This window comes from Leishmania major, chromosome 36 (genome assembly GCF_000002725.2).
Source record: "Leishmania major strain Friedlin complete genome, chromosome 36".
Classification (NCBI taxonomy): domain Eukaryota; phylum Euglenozoa; class Kinetoplastea; order Trypanosomatida; family Trypanosomatidae; genus Leishmania; species Leishmania major.
Window position 1 is genome coordinate 1,833,362 of NC_007287.2, and position 20,045 is coordinate 1,853,406.

The 20,045-nt window shown below is 60.2% G+C and overlaps 6 protein-coding genes across 6 annotated transcripts; all 6 read left to right on the plus strand.

The window, feature by feature from the left end:
- Window positions 1-172: 172 nt before the first annotated feature.
- Window positions 173-4,606, plus strand: LMJF_36_4730 (conserved hypothetical protein; the record flags this gene model as incomplete). The annotated part of the gene is made up of 1 exon (XM_001687006.1): window positions 173-4,606. The coding sequence occupies one exon, from the start codon at window positions 173-175 to the stop codon at window positions 4,604-4,606; it is 4,434 nt and encodes a 1,477-aa protein (XP_001687058.1).
- Window positions 4,607-5,886: 1,280 nt separating this feature from the next.
- On the plus strand, window positions 5,887-10,107 carry LMJF_36_4740 (conserved hypothetical protein; the record flags this gene model as incomplete). Its single annotated transcript, XM_001687007.1, has 1 exon — window positions 5,887-10,107. One exon carries the CDS (start codon window positions 5,887-5,889, stop codon window positions 10,105-10,107), a length of 4,221 nt encoding a protein of 1,406 aa, XP_001687059.1.
- Window positions 10,108-10,829: 722 nt separating this feature from the next.
- LMJF_36_4750 (conserved hypothetical protein) lies at window positions 10,830-11,309 on the plus strand (the record flags this gene model as incomplete). The annotated part of the gene is made up of 1 exon (XM_001687008.1): window positions 10,830-11,309. One exon carries the CDS (start codon window positions 10,830-10,832, stop codon window positions 11,307-11,309), a length of 480 nt encoding a protein of 159 aa, XP_001687060.1.
- A 660-nt stretch (window positions 11,310-11,969) lies between these two features.
- Window positions 11,970-13,919, plus strand: LMJF_36_4760 (conserved hypothetical protein; the record flags this gene model as incomplete). Its single annotated transcript, XM_001687009.1, has 1 exon — window positions 11,970-13,919. The coding sequence occupies one exon, from the start codon at window positions 11,970-11,972 to the stop codon at window positions 13,917-13,919; it is 1,950 nt and encodes a 649-aa protein (XP_001687061.1).
- Window positions 13,920-14,832: 913 nt separating this feature from the next.
- Window positions 14,833-16,485, plus strand: LMJF_36_4770 (conserved hypothetical protein; the record flags this gene model as incomplete). The annotated part of the gene is made up of 1 exon (XM_001687010.1): window positions 14,833-16,485. One exon carries the CDS (start codon window positions 14,833-14,835, stop codon window positions 16,483-16,485), a length of 1,653 nt encoding a protein of 550 aa, XP_001687062.1.
- An 860-nt stretch (window positions 16,486-17,345) lies between these two features.
- Window positions 17,346-18,299, plus strand: LMJF_36_4780 (conserved hypothetical protein; the record flags this gene model as incomplete). Its single annotated transcript, XM_001687011.1, has 1 exon — window positions 17,346-18,299. The coding sequence occupies one exon, from the start codon at window positions 17,346-17,348 to the stop codon at window positions 18,297-18,299; it is 954 nt and encodes a 317-aa protein (XP_001687063.1).
- Window positions 18,300-20,045: the final 1,746 nt, after the last annotated feature.

A 20,045-nucleotide genomic window follows, 5' to 3' on the forward strand; every position in this document is an offset into this window, starting at 1 on the left:
CCTGCAAAACAAGACCCCTGCCCCCCCCCTTTTTTATCAACAAAAAAGAAAACGACCTCCTCGGTAGCGAAGCGCTCGCCGTGCCCGCTGTCGAGGACCTGCCCAAGCAACGATTTTCTCCACTCCTTTGCGCCAGCTCCCTTAGCCGGGGTATGGCTAGTGTCTGCTCGCCATGGCTGTTCACATCTCCAGCAACACGGTCGTAGCCTCATTGTGGGGTTCGGAAGACGTGACTGCCATTCCGCTGCAGTCAAGTGGGCAGTTCCTGTCGCTTCGCCTATCCCCAACAACCGCCATCGCCGATAATACCGTCACGTCTGTCGCCTTTCACCCTGTCGATGAAACCTGCTTCGTGCTAGGGACGGGGGCTGGTAAGGCTTATGGCGTGTCCCTGCAGGAGAACAAGCTCTTCCTCCTTGCCGATGTTGGCGAACGCGGCGCCCTACGATGCGCCACCTTTTGCCCCGGATACCTGACAAGCCCGATCGTTGTGTTCGCCGGCACTGACAATCGACTTCTTTTCCTAGACTGGCAACGCGGCACTGTTCTGCAGGATGTGCTGGCGACGGCACACCAACGGCCGATCCTGCGCATTGTTACAGGCGCGTCGACAGAGTCTCTCTTCTGCATAGTGAGCGCGGACGCCTTTTCTTGCTGGGAACCAGTTGCAAGTAGTGAAGGCGCATTCGCCATGGACCCGTCGAGCTCCGCCGTTCCAGTGACTAGTCACCAGGGGTCCACCAGCACAGCGGGCACGGCTGGCCCTTCCCCGAAAGACCGCAGCACTTCTGGGTTCTCGATGCCGCGCTACGGGTGCTCCGGCAGTGCGTTGCCGACCGAATGCACTCTCGAGCTCCAGCGGAGCTGCGACGTCCTGCCGAGGCCCACGAACAGGGCCACGCACCGCTTCCTTGGAGTGCACATTCTTCACCCAGCCCTATTCGTCTCCGTGGAAGCGAACGGGGTGTTATCTCTGTGGTCGCGAGCTGCAGCAGCTGGAGATAACGAAGCCGTAGCGCACCGGGTGCCGCTTCGCCTGCAACAGAGCGCTACAACACCGTCGGTGCTGCGAGTGCGCTGCTCCGCACAATGTGGGGCACTCATCGTTCTTGGAGCGGATGCTGCGACAGTGGATGAGCTCGGTGACCACGTGGAGCCGGTAGTGGCCTTTGTCGTGGGGCAGACGCTGGAGGGTGCGGGCATTGTACGGCTGCCTAGTGGCGGCACGGGGGCTCAGGCGAAAGATCGTGCTACCGCCGTGACCCAGGTGAGCGCGGTGCAGTCGGACTGTGTGGCGTGCCTCTTGAGCACCGGTGTCGTGCATGTAGTGCTGCCCAGCACGTTTCACCTTGTCTTCTCCATCCCCCCGCCGTCAGTAGGCAGGCTTGGCCATCGCCTCAGCCCACGGTCACACTGGAGCTTCACACCATCCGGACCTACCTTTGGCGCCATGTGGTGCGAGCATCTCCTCCTCCTGCTGCATCTGCCAACCGCACGGCGCGGCGATGCAGGTGCTGCGCATGCTATGGAGATGGCAACGCTGCGAGTCGATTCCAGAAGTGCCCCATTAGGTGAAGCTGTTGCCGGCAAGAAGCGAACCCCTGTCAAGCCGAAGGTGTCACGACTGGGCGGCCACGCAGACGAAACAGTGGCGACGGCACACGGTGTTGCGGTGGTGGCGCAATCCTTTCTGCGTTCCTGTCAAGCGCCACTGTCGACACCTCCACGGCGAGCGGTGGCGGCTGATTCTGCGCACAGTTGTGTCGACGCCTCACTCGCCGTGCTATCGCGGTGCCGGCCACCCATCGTCGTTCCAAAGAAGGGATTCCCTGAGATTTGGCCAGACGTGAACGAGGTGAATCTGCGGGCCGCGGAGCAGCAGCTGACTGCGCGCCGCACCAGTGACGCGAAAGGGGCTGATAAGGATACGACCGCGAATGGGCCGTTGGCCTGGTCGTCGACAGCGGCGTTCTGCGACACCCTCTCCCCCTCCTCCTGCCAGTACAATGTGAACCAGCTGCAGGCGCACCTGCTCAAGCACGGCGTCTTTCCGCACCAGTACCGGCCTGCGATTTGGCGCTTTCTTGCTGGACTGCCGAGCAAGGCAAAGACGGCGTCGCAGTTTGCCGCCCTCGCGCGACGACCGCCCCACCTAGCCGTGTTGCAGCTCATGAACCCCTTCCCGCTCCCTCCGTCCAGCACTCGCGACGCCGTGGAGAACGCCCTCTCCTGTCTCTGCTGGGCCTCTCCCGTCTTCGCTCTCGCTTCCTACCTGCCAGTGCTCGTGTACCCGCTTAGCCTGGTCTTTCATGACGATGTTCAGAGCGTTGTGGAGCTTGTGCTGATGTTTTTCCTCAACTGGGGAAGGGACTTCTTTGTGTGCCACACTCACGGCCCGGCAACGCTGCTCATGGCCATGGAGCGCCAGCTGCGGCGACTCGACGAGTCACTGTGCCAGCATCTCGATGCCATGGGTGCCGGTGTAGCGGTGTGGGGATGGGAGCTGCTCACGAGTTTCTTCACGGACTCCTTCACGGGAGCCGAATGGGTGCAGGTCATGGACCACGTCATTACCGCGCCGCCGCTGTTTCTCTTTGCCTTTCACGTGACGTTCGTTCGTACCCGACTTCGGTCGGAACTGACGTCGGCGCTGAGCGTAGACGAGGTGCGTGGCCTACTCCGCCGCGCTCCGACGGCCGCTGCAGCCTCTCCAGCGCTGTCGCCGCCAAAGTCACTGCAAAGGTTGATCGAAGAGGGCTACCGACTTTACCACAGCTGGTCATGCGAGTCAGGTGACTCCGCAACGGACCTCTCCTCGTTTAAGGTGTTCCAGACGCTCACGCCTCTGTTCGAGTACCCTGTCAACTTTGTTCACGATTCTGTAGTCCTCGCTGAGCGGCTGCGCGAACTCTCGCTTCTGCAGCGGAGTCGCGATGAGGAAAAGAGAGCTGCAGCTAACTTGGAGGTGCTGCGCAAGGCCTCTGCGGCGGTGTCTGCCGAAGAAGCGGCATACCTGCTACAGCAGCGAGCTCGCGTAGCGGCAAAGTACGACGCGTCTGCCGCTGCGTGGCAGGTGTACGTGGCGGTGGAGCGGTCGCGGCAAGAGAGGGAGGCGGAGGAGCGGCAGCTGAAGTGGGAGGCGCTGCAGAAGCGGACACGCAACGCTGAAGAGCTGGAAGCCCTGCGCGCTGAGATGAACATGGTGGAGTGCCAGCTCCGACACGACATGGTGGATCGTCACATGGAGCAGCTCAAGTGGCGGCTGGCGGCCCATCTGACGGACGAGGAGCTGGTGCGACTGCAGAAGGACGCCGATACACAAGTGGAGCGCGCGGTGCAGCGTATCGAGGAGGACGAGCAGCGACACGCGGAGAACGCGCTGCATTACCAGACCGCGCCGCCGCTTTCAATCGAGGTGCTTCCAGGCGAAGAAGACAAGGCAGCAGGGGGGAACGCGGCGTCGCCGACACGTGGGATGGAAGACTCGCACCCGTCGACGCAGCCCTCTTCCACAGCGACGATGACGGAGGAGGGGTGCGATAACACAAAGCAGCAATCAGCCAAACGCGGCCGAGGTGTAAGCGCGAAAAGGCAGGAGCGGGAGGCGGCGACAGAAGGGCGAGCACCCGCAGGGGGCACCGGTGCGTCAAGTCAGCCTCCTGGTGCTCGCGTTGCGTTGAAGGAACAACGCCTCTGCTGCTGCTCATCGTCCCCCTCGGCTGCTAGCAGCAGTGCTTCTTCCTCAGTGTCACTCACCGCGGCGGACGAAACCGGCGGTGGCGCTAGTGGGTCGCTCTACCATAGTTCACTAGGCACTCCTCCTTCAAGTGTTACTCTTTCGCAAGCACCAGCGCCCGTTGACGGCTCTGGTGGCCGACCCGACGAAGGAGAACTGCCCGCTAGGGTCTTGGAAAAGGCAAGTCCAAGCGGAGGAGCAGATCCGACTAGCAGGAGGCCGCGCTTGGTGCCACCGCCGCGGCACGCTTACTGCGACGTAGCCGGTGAACATGGGGAGACTGCACTGAATCAGCGGCGGTTTCTGGAGCTACGCGATCGCGTCTTGAGCAGGGCCGAAGCCTACACCCAACCTGGCGTAGTTGATCCTCTTCGACGATACCCACCTCCGTCCCGCGATGATGAGAGCGCAACCGTGACGGCCAGCTGCACACACACGGGCACGGCGACGTCCTCGTGCCCTTCATCGAACACGGTGCCCTCCAGTAGGCGTCGCCTTTTTGACAACTACGAACCCTATCAACGTCGCTCCGGCGGCGGCAGGCGCCCCTACGATCGGCAGCAGTGGAGGCAGCCTCATCCACCTGTGGATTCCTACACGGCGACCGTGACGAGAACGAGCGCGACCTCCTCAACAGGGCAGAGCATGAGCGGCAGCACGTCGACAACGAGCAGCTACGAGTCGCCGTACACCTATACCTCTTACGACTACGACTATTCCACGACCGTGTCGACGACGTGGCGCACTGGCGAGACAAGGTCGGCCGGCTCCACCGTCTTCAGCTCTTCACTCGATCGATCTACAAGGCCTCGCAGCGACCGGCTCGCGCAGGATGACGGGTGTAAGCACCCCTGCGCCTCCCGTCGCTGATGTGTGATGGCAGCAGGGACAAGCGCGAAGTGTAAACAGAGAGACCTCCTGTGCTCATGTTGTTTTGGGGTTTCCATCGCTCTCTCTATATATGCATTGCTTTTTTTCTAGAACTCCGTCACACGGTATCGCCTCATGGTTGCTGTACGGGGACTGTTGGATGCAGTGGCGGACGTGTCGGGTGCCTCACCGCTCTTATCGCATCTGTGGTTTTACCCTGGTAGATGTCATCGCACTCCCCGCGGTGTCAATTCTTGCCTCTGCGCTCAGCTCATGAGATGCCGCCCCTTACCGCACCGCTTTACAATCTGCAGAAGCACGAAGAAACAACAACGCCCACTGGTGATGAGGTGAGTGCGAGCGGTGCGGCAGGACAGGTGAAGCTGCTGTGCGCGACTGCTTCGCAACTGCTCGTGCTTCTCTTTTGCTGCTGGTGCACCTCTTTACGCAGGCTCACAAGACACGTGGACGACGGTGTTGTGCCCCTCTTCACCCCGGCTCTTGCGTTTTTCCTACGTCTTTGCCCGTCTACGTAGCCCTCTCTCCCCCTTGCGCTCTCCTTGCCTCAACTGTTGTTTTTTTTTGTTGTTGCTCCGTCTCCATCATCTCCTCACCTTCCTGCTGCTCCCATCCGCGCACGTCTGGTGGACAGCGAGGAACGGCGTCTAGCTCGTTCCACCTCTTCCGAAGCGAGTGTGCGCCAGTGAAAGCGACCGTGAGGCGTCCCACGCTTCCCGGCCATTGCGTTGCAGGTCAGAGAGGTTTTTTTGGTGGTGTGTGTGTGTGGGGGGGGGGCAGCTATGTGCGCATACGTACTCCAAGAAGTCAGCATCTCAGAACTTTGCCCATCAGTCACTGACATCTTCTGTCCCTCGCTCTTCACGGCGCACTCGCCGCAAGTGCCAAAGTCGTTTTTCTGTTGTTTGCCCAGTACCACACAGGGTTTGTTTCTCTTGCCAGCGTCCTCGCTGATCTCGGGCTGCATTGTTTTCCTTCCCCTTCTTTAGATGTCAGCTATCCCGTGGGCGTCGCTTGTGTCGCATCTGCTACTGCACCACTGCCCCCCGGTCTCTCTTCCATTTTCTACTGCACCGGGCAAAGACCGTGTCTGCAGCCGCCGCACTGCCTTGGCGTTGTGGCGCCACCTTTATCCGTGTGGACGTGTTGGTTGCGCCCTGTTCTCTGAGTCTCGCTGCTAGTAGCGAAAGCAGCTGCGTGGTGTCATTCTGCACCGACTCTCTTCCCTCACCCCCTCCCCACGCACCCACCAGCGCGGCGCGATGGAGACGTCGCCGAAAGCGGGGAGTGCCGACGTGGACCTCTACGTTCTCGAATACATAGTGAACATGCGCTGGTTGCTCCGCTATGCTGCCCATGAGCTCGACCCGACCGTAGAGCAGCAGTACCCCGACTTCGTGGCGCAGGTGGTTCAGCTGGACATGGTTCTTTCCAACACGGCGTTTGAGCACAGCTGCACACTCGGCGATGTCCCCTTCGGCATTGTGCGTCTCGCACGGGAGGCGGTGCTGTATTTGCTAGTGTCCGATCATCTCCTAGGCGGGTGCCCGCCGACTATGCATCCGTTTCTGCAGCGGGCTGTCGTGGCGGAGTCGACCAGTGCAGCGCGCCGCTCCCCCCGAAGAGCGCCAGTGAGCGCCGACCTCAACGTGAGTTTTCCAAGCCACGGCGACGGCGACGGCAGGGACAGCGGTGTTTCACGAACGTTCCCAGAACTCGACGGCCGACCGCTGAATTCCATTGACCCTTCCAGCGAAGCGATGCTGGAGCTAGCTGAAGTGGTAGCCCAGGGAAGGGAGGCGCAGGCGATGCTACTCTTGCTGCGCTGGCTTTGCAGCGAAGGCGTACTCTCGGAAGACGACGTTTTGGCAACGGTTGAGATGGACCGCACTGGTGACGGCAGCATCAACACCCAGGCGAACACCCCAGCCCCTGCCGCGACGGGGTACGAGCAATTTCGCCGGCATCAGCGACTCGCGTGTCACCTGGCACAGATGGTGCCGTTCTATTTCGGCGCACACCTCCTCCTGTCGCGCTCGCTGCTCCTGCAGTACTGTTCAACGCTGCTCACCACAGACGCGGTGATGCGCCACGTTGCCCACCTGCGTTCGGTCGTTTCATGTGCTGCCCCACGTCTCTTGGCAGTTCCACCGCCGTCCAGCGTTGAAGGGGCCCTTCTCGAGTGGTTCCAGGTGATTGTGGACTCGATCAACGCAAGCAAAGACGGAGCTGTGGTCCTCGCACGCCTGCAAGACTGTTCGGCTCTGCGTGCCTTCATTCAGCACGGACCATTTTGCGAAGACGTGATGGACCCGGCAGATCGTGATTTCTTCCGACTCGTGCAGAGCGGTGAATCGGTGTGTGTAGCGCTGCTGTTCTACTACCCAGATGCCGTCCCACTCGCAGAGCTTTCGACGGCTCTGCGTGCGGCGGAAAACGGTGTTGCGAGACGCGGAGACACCGACGCTGGGCTGGAGCAACTGCATCAGCATCTGTCGTTGTGCTATTGGACCGCTATCTTAGCGGCGGTTCGGCAGCTGGGTGTGTGGACGCTTTTGAGGGCTGAGGAGATTGTCCGATACGGTCGGACGGCCCTTCCGTTGCATCTATTCTGTCTCATCCAGCAACTGTTTGCCGTGCTCGCCACCAACGCCGAGGAGGACGTGCGTGTGAGCGCTGACACGGCGTGGTGGGAGCAGATGAAGAGCAGAGATGGCCTGACGGAGATGATGCGAGCGACTGGGGCCGACGCCGGCACAGATGCCCAAGAGTGGAGTGACAAGGCGACAACGACGAAGAGCAGCGCTGCCCTCTCCGGGGCGCAGCAGGTGCTCCGCAGATCGATGCACGACACGTTGTTGCCCCCCGTGTTCGCGGCACCTGACGCCAGTGGCGACGGCGCGGGAACCGAGCAGGTTCGCATGGGGTCTGGCCATGACGGGTGGCCGCATGAAAGGTGCTTCGTTGCGCCGCCGTCCTCGACGGGGAGAGCGACGGAGAGTCTTGACACGGATGAGTGCCGCGCAGTTCAGAACGGTGTCAACGTGCCAGCTACTGGGGAAGATGACACCGACGGGGACACAACACAGTTCTCCATCGAGGTTGTCCGTACACAGCGCGGAGTTCAGACCGTTTCGGGGACGGGGCCCGAGGAAACCCTCGAGACGGCTACGTCCGTGTTACGGCCGATGGTGAAGTGGCGCGGTGGCGCGCTGACGTGCACGAGCGCCGCAGCTTCTGGAACAGCGACAACGACGATGTCGTTAGACACCCTCACCGCTGTGCCGGCTGCGAACCTCCACGATGGACAGCGGCGGACAGATTTCCGAGCTGCTGTGTTTGGGGCACACGTCGTGGATACATACGCTCGAGCCGAGGAGGAGTGTGTACCGAACTCGCGTGCCACAGCTGCAGGTGACCTCACTGCGCAGCCCGCGCTTGTGCTGAGCGAGCTCCGCCCGACGTGTGCGGACGCGCTGCTTCACACGAGAGCGGTGGACGCTGTCCTCCACCAGAGCGCAACCGCCGTCTACGCGAAACTGCCCACCGCGACCACAGTGCTGGTCGACGTGCCTGTTGTGACGGCGCCAGCGCCTACGAAAAGGCTTTTCAGGGAGCGAGACCACGCGGAGTCGTCGTTGCGCAGTGCTGGTAGCAGCTACAAGGCCAACAGAGATGCCCCTGTGGTGATCCAGCCTGCAGGGGTTTCGCGAGGTACGTCATCGATAATAGCGTGCGCGGTTGAGCTGTCTATGAGCTCCTCGCTGACGGAGAGCTCTGACTTTGTTATGCGGAAGGCGCCGTTAGATCCCAAGGAGGCAAATGAGGCAGCACGAGAAATCTCCGACAGCGGTGACTTCTCAGACTCGAAGCATATGTCGGCGGCGACGACGGATTTCCAGTGCACAACAGAGGAGTCTCCTTCACGGCAGGTGTTCGCTGCTGGAATGGGCACTGGAGAGCCAACTGCCGTGTTGAATAGTGCGATGCCGCGCCCTCTGCTGGCGAGCACCACCGTGACCAGCGCCATCATCCCTGCTGCGCGGATGGTCCTGTTTCCCACGCACGATGCCGAGGAGGGGGTTGAGGATCCAGAGACCCACGCGGCTGCCCCGAGGCGGGTCTGCGATGCAACGTACGCAGACCTGTCGTCTTCGATGGGTTCGTCGCCGACTACCAGGGGCAAAGCTACTGTCGCCGCGCAGCGCTCTGATGCAAGCGCCGCGCATGTGCTCAGTAGTCTCGCTCCTGTTGGAGGCTCAGCAAGGTCCCCACCAAAGGCGTCTACGAGCTCTCTTCCCCGCGCGCGCGATTCACGCAGCTCACACTCGCGTAAGTGCCCCCGAGTGACGGGCATAGCAGTCGAAGACGAATCCAGGCTACTCTTCCGCGACGAAGCAGAGACCTGTGCACGCGACATCAGCAACGGCAGACCTTTTTCACCTCCGCCGGAGCAGCTAGAGCCGCTTCAGACGCGATGGAAAGATCGCCAGACCAGAATGGCAGTCGTAGACCACGCCACGGTGGCGTGTGACTTGCCTACGCCGTTGTCCCACGAGCAAACGCTCAGGCAAGCGGACGGTGATGCAGTGCCCACCATGACTGGAGAGGACACAGAAAAGTACCGCGCCCTGCCCCCCAGTATGTTGTCGCCTTCCCCGGTCTGCCCCGTCTCGAGTGCCCGCAGAGGTCATGAACACGCCGGTGATGGAATGCGAGATGATAACACCCCCCATCGAACGGTGAGCGAAGGAGCCAACTCCCTCGAGGCGTCGCCGATGCCCCTGGTGCTGACGCGCAGTCTCTCCGAAGTCTACGGCACCGATTACGCTTTGATGCTCGAAGACATGGCTGCATCCGATGTGGATCTTCTCCGTCGTCGCCACCGCACCACAGAGGAGAGCTGGTACTCGAGTGCATCGTGGCCGTACCACCGCAGCTGGCACGGTGCCGCCGAATCTCTCGCGAGCGCCATATCGTCAACGCAGAACACCGCACAAGTGCGAGAGCTGCTGGATCGCTTGACAGGGATCAGCCTGACAGATTTGGCAAACAAGGACAAGCAAGAGCTGTACAGTGCCCTGGCGCAGCAGCAGGCAGTGGCCAATGAGCTGAAGACTGCGCTCCACGGCGGGCGAACTCGCGTGGGTGGCAGAGGGCAGTTCAACAACGCAACTCACCGACCAGTACTCCGCAGGCGCAAAGCGCAGCTGCGGCCACCACTGGAAGAAACGGACGACCGAGGCAAGGACGCGCTTGTCCAGGCAGGACGAGCTGTTCGGCGCAAGCCGCGCGACACGTTCGGCGAAGGCGCAGGCACGCAGCGCAGCTTAATGTCTCCCATGACGGCAGAGTCTGGCGGCTCTGCCGCGCACACGGTGCAGAGCGATGTCGATGGGCAGCTGGCCGATACGGATGTTTCATCGCAGGTGAATGAGTCACTTCGGTTTCCAGCCTTCACGAGTCCGCTGGCGTCCGCGTAAGATGCAGGATGGGCACAACGAACAGAAGGATACCCGCTAATGAACGCGCACGCACGAAGAGGTGACGTAACGTTCCCCTCGCAACACACCAGAACACAAGCGAAGACGAAAAACAAAAGGATGCAACCTCGAGTCCACGTCTGCTCAGCACTTCCAGACGCGAGCCCGCCCTGCAGCGCCCACGCAAACTATAGAGGGGCTCACTCAACGGACCGCCTCTGTAGGACGCACACCACATGCGGTGTCGTCTACCGACTGGCATGCACACGTACGTCTCTGTGTGAATGTGGGTGCATGTCTCTCCGGCGTTGCCTGCGCCACTTCCGTGACGTGCTTGCACCGCGAGAGGCAAGGAGAGACGGTTGTCGCTTCCAGAGACGTTTGGGACTATCGAGTTTCTTCATAGCAAGTCAAGGACGTGCAGGGTACTCGGGTGTCTCTCGTCACCCGTGCGGGGACCCCCACACGGGGTGCTTCATCTCCCTTTATCGCTTCCTCTCTCTCTCTCTCTCCCTCCCGCCTCTCACACGGCTTTATTTTTTTTTTATCCCTGCATCCGTCGACTCGCAGCGTTCACAAGGGCTGTGTGTATCACTCCAATAGAGCGTTTCACCAACGCAGTCTTCTGCGCCCCCTTCTTCACCCAAACCTTCCCTTCCCTTTCGCCGCCCGTGCCTCCCTGCCATCGTAGCCGAGCCAAGGCCTGGTGAGCGTATAGGCTCATGCACGGGAGGTTTGCTTTATTGTCATTTTGCGTTCTTTTGTTTCTGCTCTGCTTGTGTCTGCAACGCCTCATGATGGAGGACAGCCAGGCTGCGCAAATCGCCATCAACGGCTTCATTGGCTCCATACTCATTGTAGTGTGCTCCATCACCTACGTCCTCTGGGCTGTACTGCCAGATGACGTGCTGCACCGGCTGCACCTGACCTACTACCCGGATCGCTACTGGGCCGTGGCCATTCCGGCCATTCTCGTTATGTTTCTCTTCCACTACTTTACTACGTCTTGGCTGCTGGTGCTCGTCACAACGCACCCGTTGACGGATGGCCGGTGCATCACGGACGTGGACAGCAAGCCGGACAAGGAGATCGAGGTCGGCGCACTGGCAGACTCTAGCAGCAGCGTACCGCCATGGGTGGATATTCCAGTGTCGGTTGCAAGCAACCTCTTGTTCGAGCCGTGGAATGAGAAAGTGCGATAGAACGCGCGAGAGCCGGCGATGATGATGAATGGCGAAAACGGGAGGAGGGAGCGGTTTGTCTGAGGGGTGTCCACGTGCGGGTCAACATGTATGTGTTCGCATTACGCGCCCCTACAGGTCACCCACGCTGCTCTTCGCGTCTGCGTTTACGTGCGTTGCGTGGTGATGAGCTTACGCCTCCATCGACCTCTGCCCCGTGCTTCAGTGTCGGCTGCTCACGTCACGTTCTCGGCTGCAGCAGAGTGTGATGTGCATGGTGTCCGCTGTAATGGTGGGCGCCTGACAGAAAACAAAAGCAACAAAAGGGATTGCCGCCAGGAGAGGTGAAAGGGCGGACCGCCAACGCGCGTCTTCCTGCGAACTCGCTCCTGGTCGTCGCGCGCGTGCAACGTATGCGCGTACCCGAGTGGTGTCGGTGTCGTACGCCTCTGCAGTTTAGGGGTGCCCGCCGCGCTGCCTCCTGGAAAGGGACAAGATGGGAAGAGGGAGGGAGGGAGAGGAGGAAACGTGCATTGAACATGACGGTACACGAGAACGCGACCTTGTGCCCTGCTAATGTGTGCTACATCTGTCTAGCGCTTCCGTGCGTCACGGTGCTTCATCTGAATTTTCGCCCATGTACACCGTCCCGTCACTGACTGAACATACGCACGCACGAGCATGTACGTGCGCATTCACGAAACGTACTCTGGACCCCCCCCTCCTCTCCTCACTCTTCCCCCAGCCCACCTCTTTCTTTTCGCTTCGTCAGCCGCAATGTCGTTGAGGGGGTCGTGCGTGCGTCTCCAACAGACCGCGCTGGAGGTTTCGACGCTTCACCGACTGCTGCGGCACTGCGCCCGTCACCCTGAGCGCTTCGAGTTGGCGGAAATGTACAGGCTTGGCATCCTTCTGAAAGATTCAAACGACGCACTGGCGTTGAGCTCAAACACGGAGCTCTTGAGGAGCTTGGCGAGCCGGTACGCGCAGATCCGCGAAAATGCATCGCCTTTTCAAAAATCCTTGTTGGACGCGGTACTGCCTCGCTCGCAGTCTGTGCCGACGGCGGGGAGCAGTGCGACAGGGGCTGGTACAGCGGAGGCGCAGCTAACCACGGAATCGCCGAGTACGGCAGACAGTGCCCTGCCGGTGACGGCGCATGAGTACTTCAAGTCGATCATGGAACTGGCGAAGGACGCGGAGGCGGAGCACTACCGTGCCGTTGCCCGCGAGGCGCGTGCATCATCGCGCGGGCCGCAGCACGACGTGAGCGTGGACGTGCGAGAAGGCGAGTCTCCCAGACGAGGCGCAACCGCAGCGCGTGCACCGTCTCGTAGCGATGACACGAGCGCAGCGGGCCTCGGCGAAGCGCTCGGAAGTAGCCGCACAGAAGTGTTGGAAGCTCATCTCACCGCCCTTGAGCCGAACCTTCGCCAACTCTCGCCGGCAGAGACGTGCCACCTCATCAAAACACTTGCAAAGTTCAACTACACAAACTACGAGCACGCTGTGCTTTTGACGCGTCGCGGATGTGAAATCTCTGGGCAACTAAAGCGCCGTGAGCTATGCCAGCTCTTCTTCAACCTGCATAAGCTGCACACGCGGGACTCCTTAGTCGCCATCGTGAACCATCTTCTCGAGCACACAACGGAGATGACGGCCGACGACGTGTTTTTGCTGTGTCAGGCGCTCGAACGGCAGGAGAACACGTCGTCGGCGTCGCAGCGCCTCTTGGTATCGTTGGTGGCGCAGGCCATCAAGAAACTGCCCGATGCCCCCTCTGCAGCATACCATCGTGCCCTCCTGGTCTCCATGGCGCGCTACAATGTGGTTCACCGTGTTACTTTGCAAGTGGTGCTCCGGGACTGGGTGGAGCGCTGGAAGGCGACCACCTCAGAGCGGGATTTGCTGAAAATGTTCGAGGCCGCCGCGTCGCTCACGTCGGCCGCGAAGTTGGAGGGATTGCAGCAGCTGGTGGAGCGTCTCACGGAACTGGCGCCGACGATGGATATGTGCCTGATGGATCGTGTCATGGATCTTCTATCCATGGTACCAATGGACATGAGTACCAAGTGCATGATGTCGATCTTGGCGAGGCTCGTTGACGAGGCAGGTCACTTGAGCGTTCGACAAGTCGTCTTCATCCTGCAGCTGCTCTCCACCTACCCGCCAGCCAAGGGACACACGGCGGTGGTGTCGATGGCTTACGCGGCGTCCGTTCGTGCCTCTTCCATGGACACCGAGTCACTTGAGAGTGTCGTCATATCGCTCGCCATGCTGCAGCTCTACACGGATGACTTCTTCACCATTGCTCACGTGCTGCAGGCGCAGAAGGGTGGCATGCGCAGCTTTGCGGCTGTACAGGAGCTGCTGCGGCACTGCACATCGGAGATGGCCGCAACCAAGCGTGGTCTCGGTATGCTGGCCAACGTCATCTTTACTGTGGCACCGATGCTGAGTGATGAAGAGCTTGCCTCGTGTCGCCGCGCGCTGGTCAACTTGGGGGTGCAGGACCGCAACGTTTTGCAGGGCATCTTTGCAAAGGCTAAGAAGCTTCACCGCGCTCAGTCCACCGGCCACGCACGCAAGAAGCGCCTTGGCAGCTATGATCCAATGGCAGACCTGCTCTGAGCAAAGGCGGAAAGGATGTGCGCCATGGGTTAAGGCGGAGTCGCAGAAGGGAGGCGCCGAAAGGAGAAAAACGATAGAGGCGCTGCGTCTGTGTGTGTGTGTGTGTGTGTGTGTGCTGGCTTGCGTGACTCTCGTGTGTATCCCCTAGCCTGTTCTCTTTGAGAGGATGCCGCTGCCGGTGGTGGCGCGCATATTCGCTCGCGCTAGTGCTCGTCGACCATCTCTCCCATGCCTCGCGTGTCATCATCTAACGTAGACATGAAAACAGATGCTAGAGGCGGCGCAGCGAAACGCTTACCACAAGATCACATGCGAAAGTGCTCCAGACGAACCACGTGTGAGCGCGACTCTAGTCAGCTGAGGGCCGGCAGGCGACTAATGTGCATCTCAGGAGCGACAGGGCGTGAGGGGTACCTCACACAAGGGCGCCGAGGCAGCTTCTCAGGGGCTTTGCCATTCAGGCAACGCCATACGGGCACCCATATGAGGTAGGCTGTCGGAGCTCTTGGAGCTGAGGGCATCCTCAGATGGTGTGTGTTCGCCTTTCTTCCCCACTCAGAGGACACATGGTGTGCATGTGAACAGGAAAGAGCGGAAACCTATAGCGCTCTTGTCTTCCCTGATGGTACGCTGCGTCTGCTCTCCCTCCCCCTTCCCTCCCCCCCCCCTCTCCCTCTTGCCTCGCCGTTTTCGTTTTGTTCGCTTTGCATCTGTCGCAAGGACACCGCGCTGACACGAAGCGAGAGGGCAGTCCGCGCACGTGCGTCTGCAGCGGTACTCGACGGCTCGGTGGTGAGGCTCCATCTCCGTGGGCCCAACGCAGCCTGACCAAAGCGCGAACACGTAGGCACATTACGTCACCTTAGGGAAGCCGCCACTTGCGGCTGCAGTGACGGGGTTAGGGTAAGGAAACATGAGCCGCGCAGCAGCCGGCGCCGCTGCCGGCGTAGCGGTGATGAGCCTCTTTTCCTCCGCTCTGTCGACAGGAAACCGCCCTGCGTCTCTCGACTACATTTGTCAGCGCATTCGCCTCAACCTGGTCCCGCTAAACGCCCAGGACATCTACCAAATATGCACTGTGGTCTACAACAATGACACACTGGGTGTGCTGAGTGACGCCGAGCTGATGCGCGGCATTGCTGACGCGTTTCAACGATCAGACCAAAGTGTGCTCAATCCGTTTCAGGCCAGCCTTGTCCTGGACACGCTGCGACGTGCTGGCATCAACGCGTCGCCCAAGGAGGTGATGGTGCCAGAGGAGGAGGCCATTTCTCCAGAGACGTTGCTTAACGTGCTGCGTGCCATGAATGTGCATGGCGGCACGCGCGACGAGCGCAAGATAGATGAGGTGTTGAAGAATGTACCTGCGGTACTGGACGAGTTCAGTCCTACCCAGCTGTCTCTTGCGCTGTGTGAGCTAGCGAAGCTGCGCTGCGTCAACGCCGAGGCCATGAATCGAATAGCCAAGCGGCTCTTTGAGAAAACAGAGGACTTGAGCGTCATGGAGGTGTCGCTGACAACCATGGCGCTTGCCAAGACCCGGGGGATGCCGTACGCGACAGTGCGACGTGCCTTCGCGCTGTCTGAGCAGCGGCTCGACGAGTTTCAGCCGGATGACTACGTGAACGTGCTGTTGGGGCTGCAAGCGGCAGGGAAGCAGTATAGCCGCACTTTTGTGAAGCTGGTCGAGGCCGCGCTCGGCAAGGTGGAGAACTTGGACGCAGTAACGTTGACGCAGTTCCTGGCCACCTTTACCGTTCTCGACTATGGCAAACGCGAACACCTTGAAATTTTCGCGGACGCTCTCGTGGACGTCGCCAGTGATCTCGATCAGCAAAATCTGGTTCAGTCGCTTGTCGCACTTCAGCGACTCGATCTTCTTCACGAGGAGCTCTTCAGCGCGCTCGCCTCGTGCTTGATGCGATATGCCAAGCATCTGGAGCCGCGCTTTATCGCACCGGTGATGGACATTTGCAGCGGTGTATCCCATAACACGGATGGCCTGATGCACGTGTTGCTCGATCGTGCAGTCGAGTGCACGCGTATGCTGCATCCGAACGACCTTGCCGATATCCTGGATATCGTGGCGCTGTACCCGGGTGCTCGCGGCCACGCATTGGTGGAGGTTTTTGGTCGGCAGGCGCGGCTCCGGTTGGAACTTTTTAACCCTGTTGCTTTGGCCCGCGCAACACGGGGGCTTGCTCATCTCGGCTACAGAGATGTGGACTACTACACGCAGGCTGCCGACACCGGGTTTCGCTTCGGGTTTAAGGATTGGAGTTCCCTGGAGCCGATCCTCATGGGCATGTGCTTCAATAAAGAGGTCCCGGTGCGCACAATCAAGGTGCTTGCTTCTTTCGTCTCGCAGATGGCGAAGTCCATGTCGCTGCAGGAGGTGGAGCGCGCGAATCGATATCTGGTGCAGCTCAAGTGCGAGGAGGATCATGTCTACCGCTCCCTGGCGAACCGCGTGATGCACTTTGTGAAGGAGATCACGCCCGACATGCCACAGGAGCTTCAGGTATTGGTGCAGCGAGGGGCAGTGAACCGGCTCACTGAAGGTTGATGTTGCGTTCCTGTGCATCCAATGCTGTGAAAGCATTGTGCATGCTTAGGGATGAGTTTGCATAACAGCAGGTGGCCGCCGTTTGTGTTGCGCGCACCACATGAGCCTGCATGTAGCGCGTACGGGTGCATCACGTTGGTCCATTGCTGCTGTCCTCGGATTGTTTGTTTTTGGAGTGTTAGCGTCGTTCTGCAGAAGATAGCGGGCGTGTTCTTGCCGTGGAGGAAAATGTGAACCACTCAGAGACGGGGGCAGGAGTCGCCAGGCTCTGCAAAGCACGTATACTCGCACCGGGCAGCTCCGTGCGTGTTTTGCGGGGTGCGCTCTCTCGCCTCCACACACACACGCGGCTCTTTACTCTTATTCAGCATCCGTAGAATTGGATGTCTCTGTGCGCTGGTTCACACTTGTTTCCACAAATCTGACCCCCGTCGGCTCTGCCTCGGTGATGCCAGTAAAACGTGAAGGCGCCCCCGCCCTCACTACCGCACAGCTGCCTCTTGCAGCGATACGGTCGTGCGCCGTTGCAGCCCACCCCACCTGCCCTCCCCTAACCTACGTTACTCCGGTGCTCTGCTTTCTCACTCACTTTGCCTTCCTGTTGGCGGTATTACTGCTTTTCACTGTCGTGCGCTGGCGGGGATGTCTCCATGGCAAGACCACCGCCACGACTCCAAACACTTACACACGCATACAGAGACACACATAGGCACAGCGTCACCCGTGCGCCGAGGAGTTTCGCTGCCCCCTTACGCGCCCCCGAGCCATCGCTACACACACGCATACGCTCTCACTCTTTCCCTTCCCTTCTCCTCAGCAAACAGTCTCTATTCGGCTAGCCGTTCTTGTCGTGGTGCATCATGGAAGGTCGTCTTGTTATTTTGCCACGGGATGGCCTGCACAAAACATCCATGTTTCTCGTTGGCACTGCGCGTCGCTGCATTCTCGCTGTCGGGTCCCAGTCAGAGGGGCTGCTCGCCACCCCGTATGTACAGCAGATGGCGGACGCCTTGAAGGGGGAGTGGGCCATTGCTCACGTGGTGCTGGGCAGCAGCCATGTCGGGCGATCGGCCCCCAGCCACGAGGCAGACGCGGACGACGTGGATGCCGCGCTGGCGCTCCTGGTGAAGGAGCACAGCATGGACGAGGTGGTCCTCTATGCTAGTGGAACTGGCGTGCAGGTTGCTCTGGAAGCGCTGGCGTCGGCTGCTCATGCGGAAGTGGTGACGCGCGTCATCCTGCAAGGAGGCATCGTGTCACCGCAGCGCAGCAAGCTCTTTTCAGTAGCAGCAACCAAACGCCGTCTCGAAACGGCACGTGCGCTCATTGCAGAGAAGCGCGGGGACGATACGACGGCGATGGCAAAGGTGTACGATATGGCAGTGACGCCAGCGCGCCTCTCTCGGAATGCGACGCTGACAGTGCAGGAAGCGCTATGGCAGCCGGTGTTGGGGGAGTCTGAGTCTACTTGTAAGCAGACGCTGCGCGGGGTAACGGTGCCAACGCTGTTTCTCCTATCGACAGAGGCGTCGTACACGGCGGCAGCGAAGGATGCCGTGCCGGCGGTGCAGCGCGCGGCGAGGGATGCAATTGGCCTGCCTGCCGAGGATGTCCAGGTCACGCTACTTCCTACCACGATCGACGAGCATCGATGCGCGCTCAACGGAAACGGTGCGCTGGCCGTCAAGGCTGTCAGTGACTTTCTTCAAAGAGCCGATGCTCGCCGTGCCCAGCTCGAGTCAGACGCCACGATCGTGGCCCTCGAGGCAAAACAAAAGAAAGACGTCGCGCTTGTCAACGGTGTCTGCGCGTGAAACTAAAGCACGCATGTTGAATGCAAAATGGGAGAGAGAGCATGCGGCCTGTGAAAAAGAAACGAAGCAAGATCCCTCTCTTGTCTGAAGCCCTTGCTTTTCGAGTCTGCGGCCGCAGAAGCTGACGGGCCGCTCTGCTCCCTCTGCTCTCTCCCTCGCCCTTTTCTGATTGTATCGCCGACCAAAGCGTGCACACGCGCTGTCCAGTGGGGCTGGCACGGTGTACCACACCCAGACAAAGCACCCTGAGGTCGAAAGGGCAAGAGCGACACATGGAAAATGCGCGCAGGGATCTATAAGAATTACTTTGAAAGTGGTCGTGCGCCAAGCCCACGGCACCTCCGACGTCCCGGGCGGGTGGGCTGGCGAGGCCCGGGTGCCGGCAGCATGGCGAGAGCACCCCGAATCAATGGAGCGAGTCCTCCAGACTCCCATGTGGAGTGCCGCCACAGCGTGGCATGGGATGGCGCGGCGTGAGGCGCCGGGGCGGGAAGGATGGGCCGCAGGCAGGGGTGTGCAGGGTCTTGGAGGGAGGACAGGGAGAGCTGGCTAGGCGCGTGGCCTGATTCGATGGCCGGGGCTGGGCGGGCGCGACCCAGACGACCTGGGTGTCGCCGTGGTGCGGCAGCGGTGGTGGAGCTGTGGTTGCATGTGCGTATATTCTGTCGCCTTGTACTTGGTGGGATATGGAGAAGTGGGGAAAACGTGGCAAAAGCGCCTGCTGTGCAACTATTCGTTGTGATGTTGCTGTCGTGATTTTCTTCTCCTCTTACCACCCGCCCTCTCAGGCGTCGGCCTCTCTGGAGCCGTGTCCTGCCGTGGTTGTCCCGCGGTTTGTCTCCCCTTCGGTGTGGCGCTCCCGCACTTCGTGAAAGACGCCTCCCGCCTCTCTCCTCCCCCCCCCCCGCGCGCCATTTCTGTTTTTGGTTTATGTACAAGGTAATACTAGACCGACAGCACCTTGTGGACGTCGCGTTCTTTTTCGTTTTCTCTGTTTCTGTTCTCGCTTGTTTGATGTGGATTCCCCGTGCCGTTAGGACTGGAGAGGAAGACCTTACTTGTAGGCGTGCGCCGCGTTGGCGCAATGCCGTGTCTTCTTCTCCTCTATCCCCTCCTGAAGCTGCCTCACACTACGCAGGCATACATACAGGGACGCAGAGACACAGACAGTGCGTACGGCTGCCTCGACGGCAACACCCACAACAGTGCTGTCTCATGTATATGAGCCACTCGGCTGTCTTTCTGTGTGGCGAAGTGTCGCTGCCGTGTGTGTATGTCCGATGATGTAGCTGTGCAAACATGGCGGTGAGGGAGAAGGATGTGAGTTTCTTTCGGTCTCCTTTCTCTTAGCCGATGTGAAGTAACTCGATGTCGTTCCTCCTATCCTTGTAGCCTTCGCAGACTATCAACAGCAAAAGAGAAACGCGAAAAGTTATACACAGGGAAAAGGACAACAAGCTCACTGTGGCGCCTCTCTCACACACGACGGCATCTCCACAGGAGTGCGGGTGGCATGCGCCTGTACGAGCGCGGCCCTCTGTGGTGCTGCGGCGCGCTCGCATGCATATTTCGTACCCCTCCAGTTTTCGCCACTGGATATTTTGGGGGACAGCACAGAAGCGGTAGCAGGCAAGCTATGGCTTGCCACAAGCGAATGCGGCGAGTGCGACGCTTGCATTCGAAAGCAGATGTAGCCGAGCGCAACGACCGACAGCGCGTATGTGAACGATGAACTTTACTTTCTCA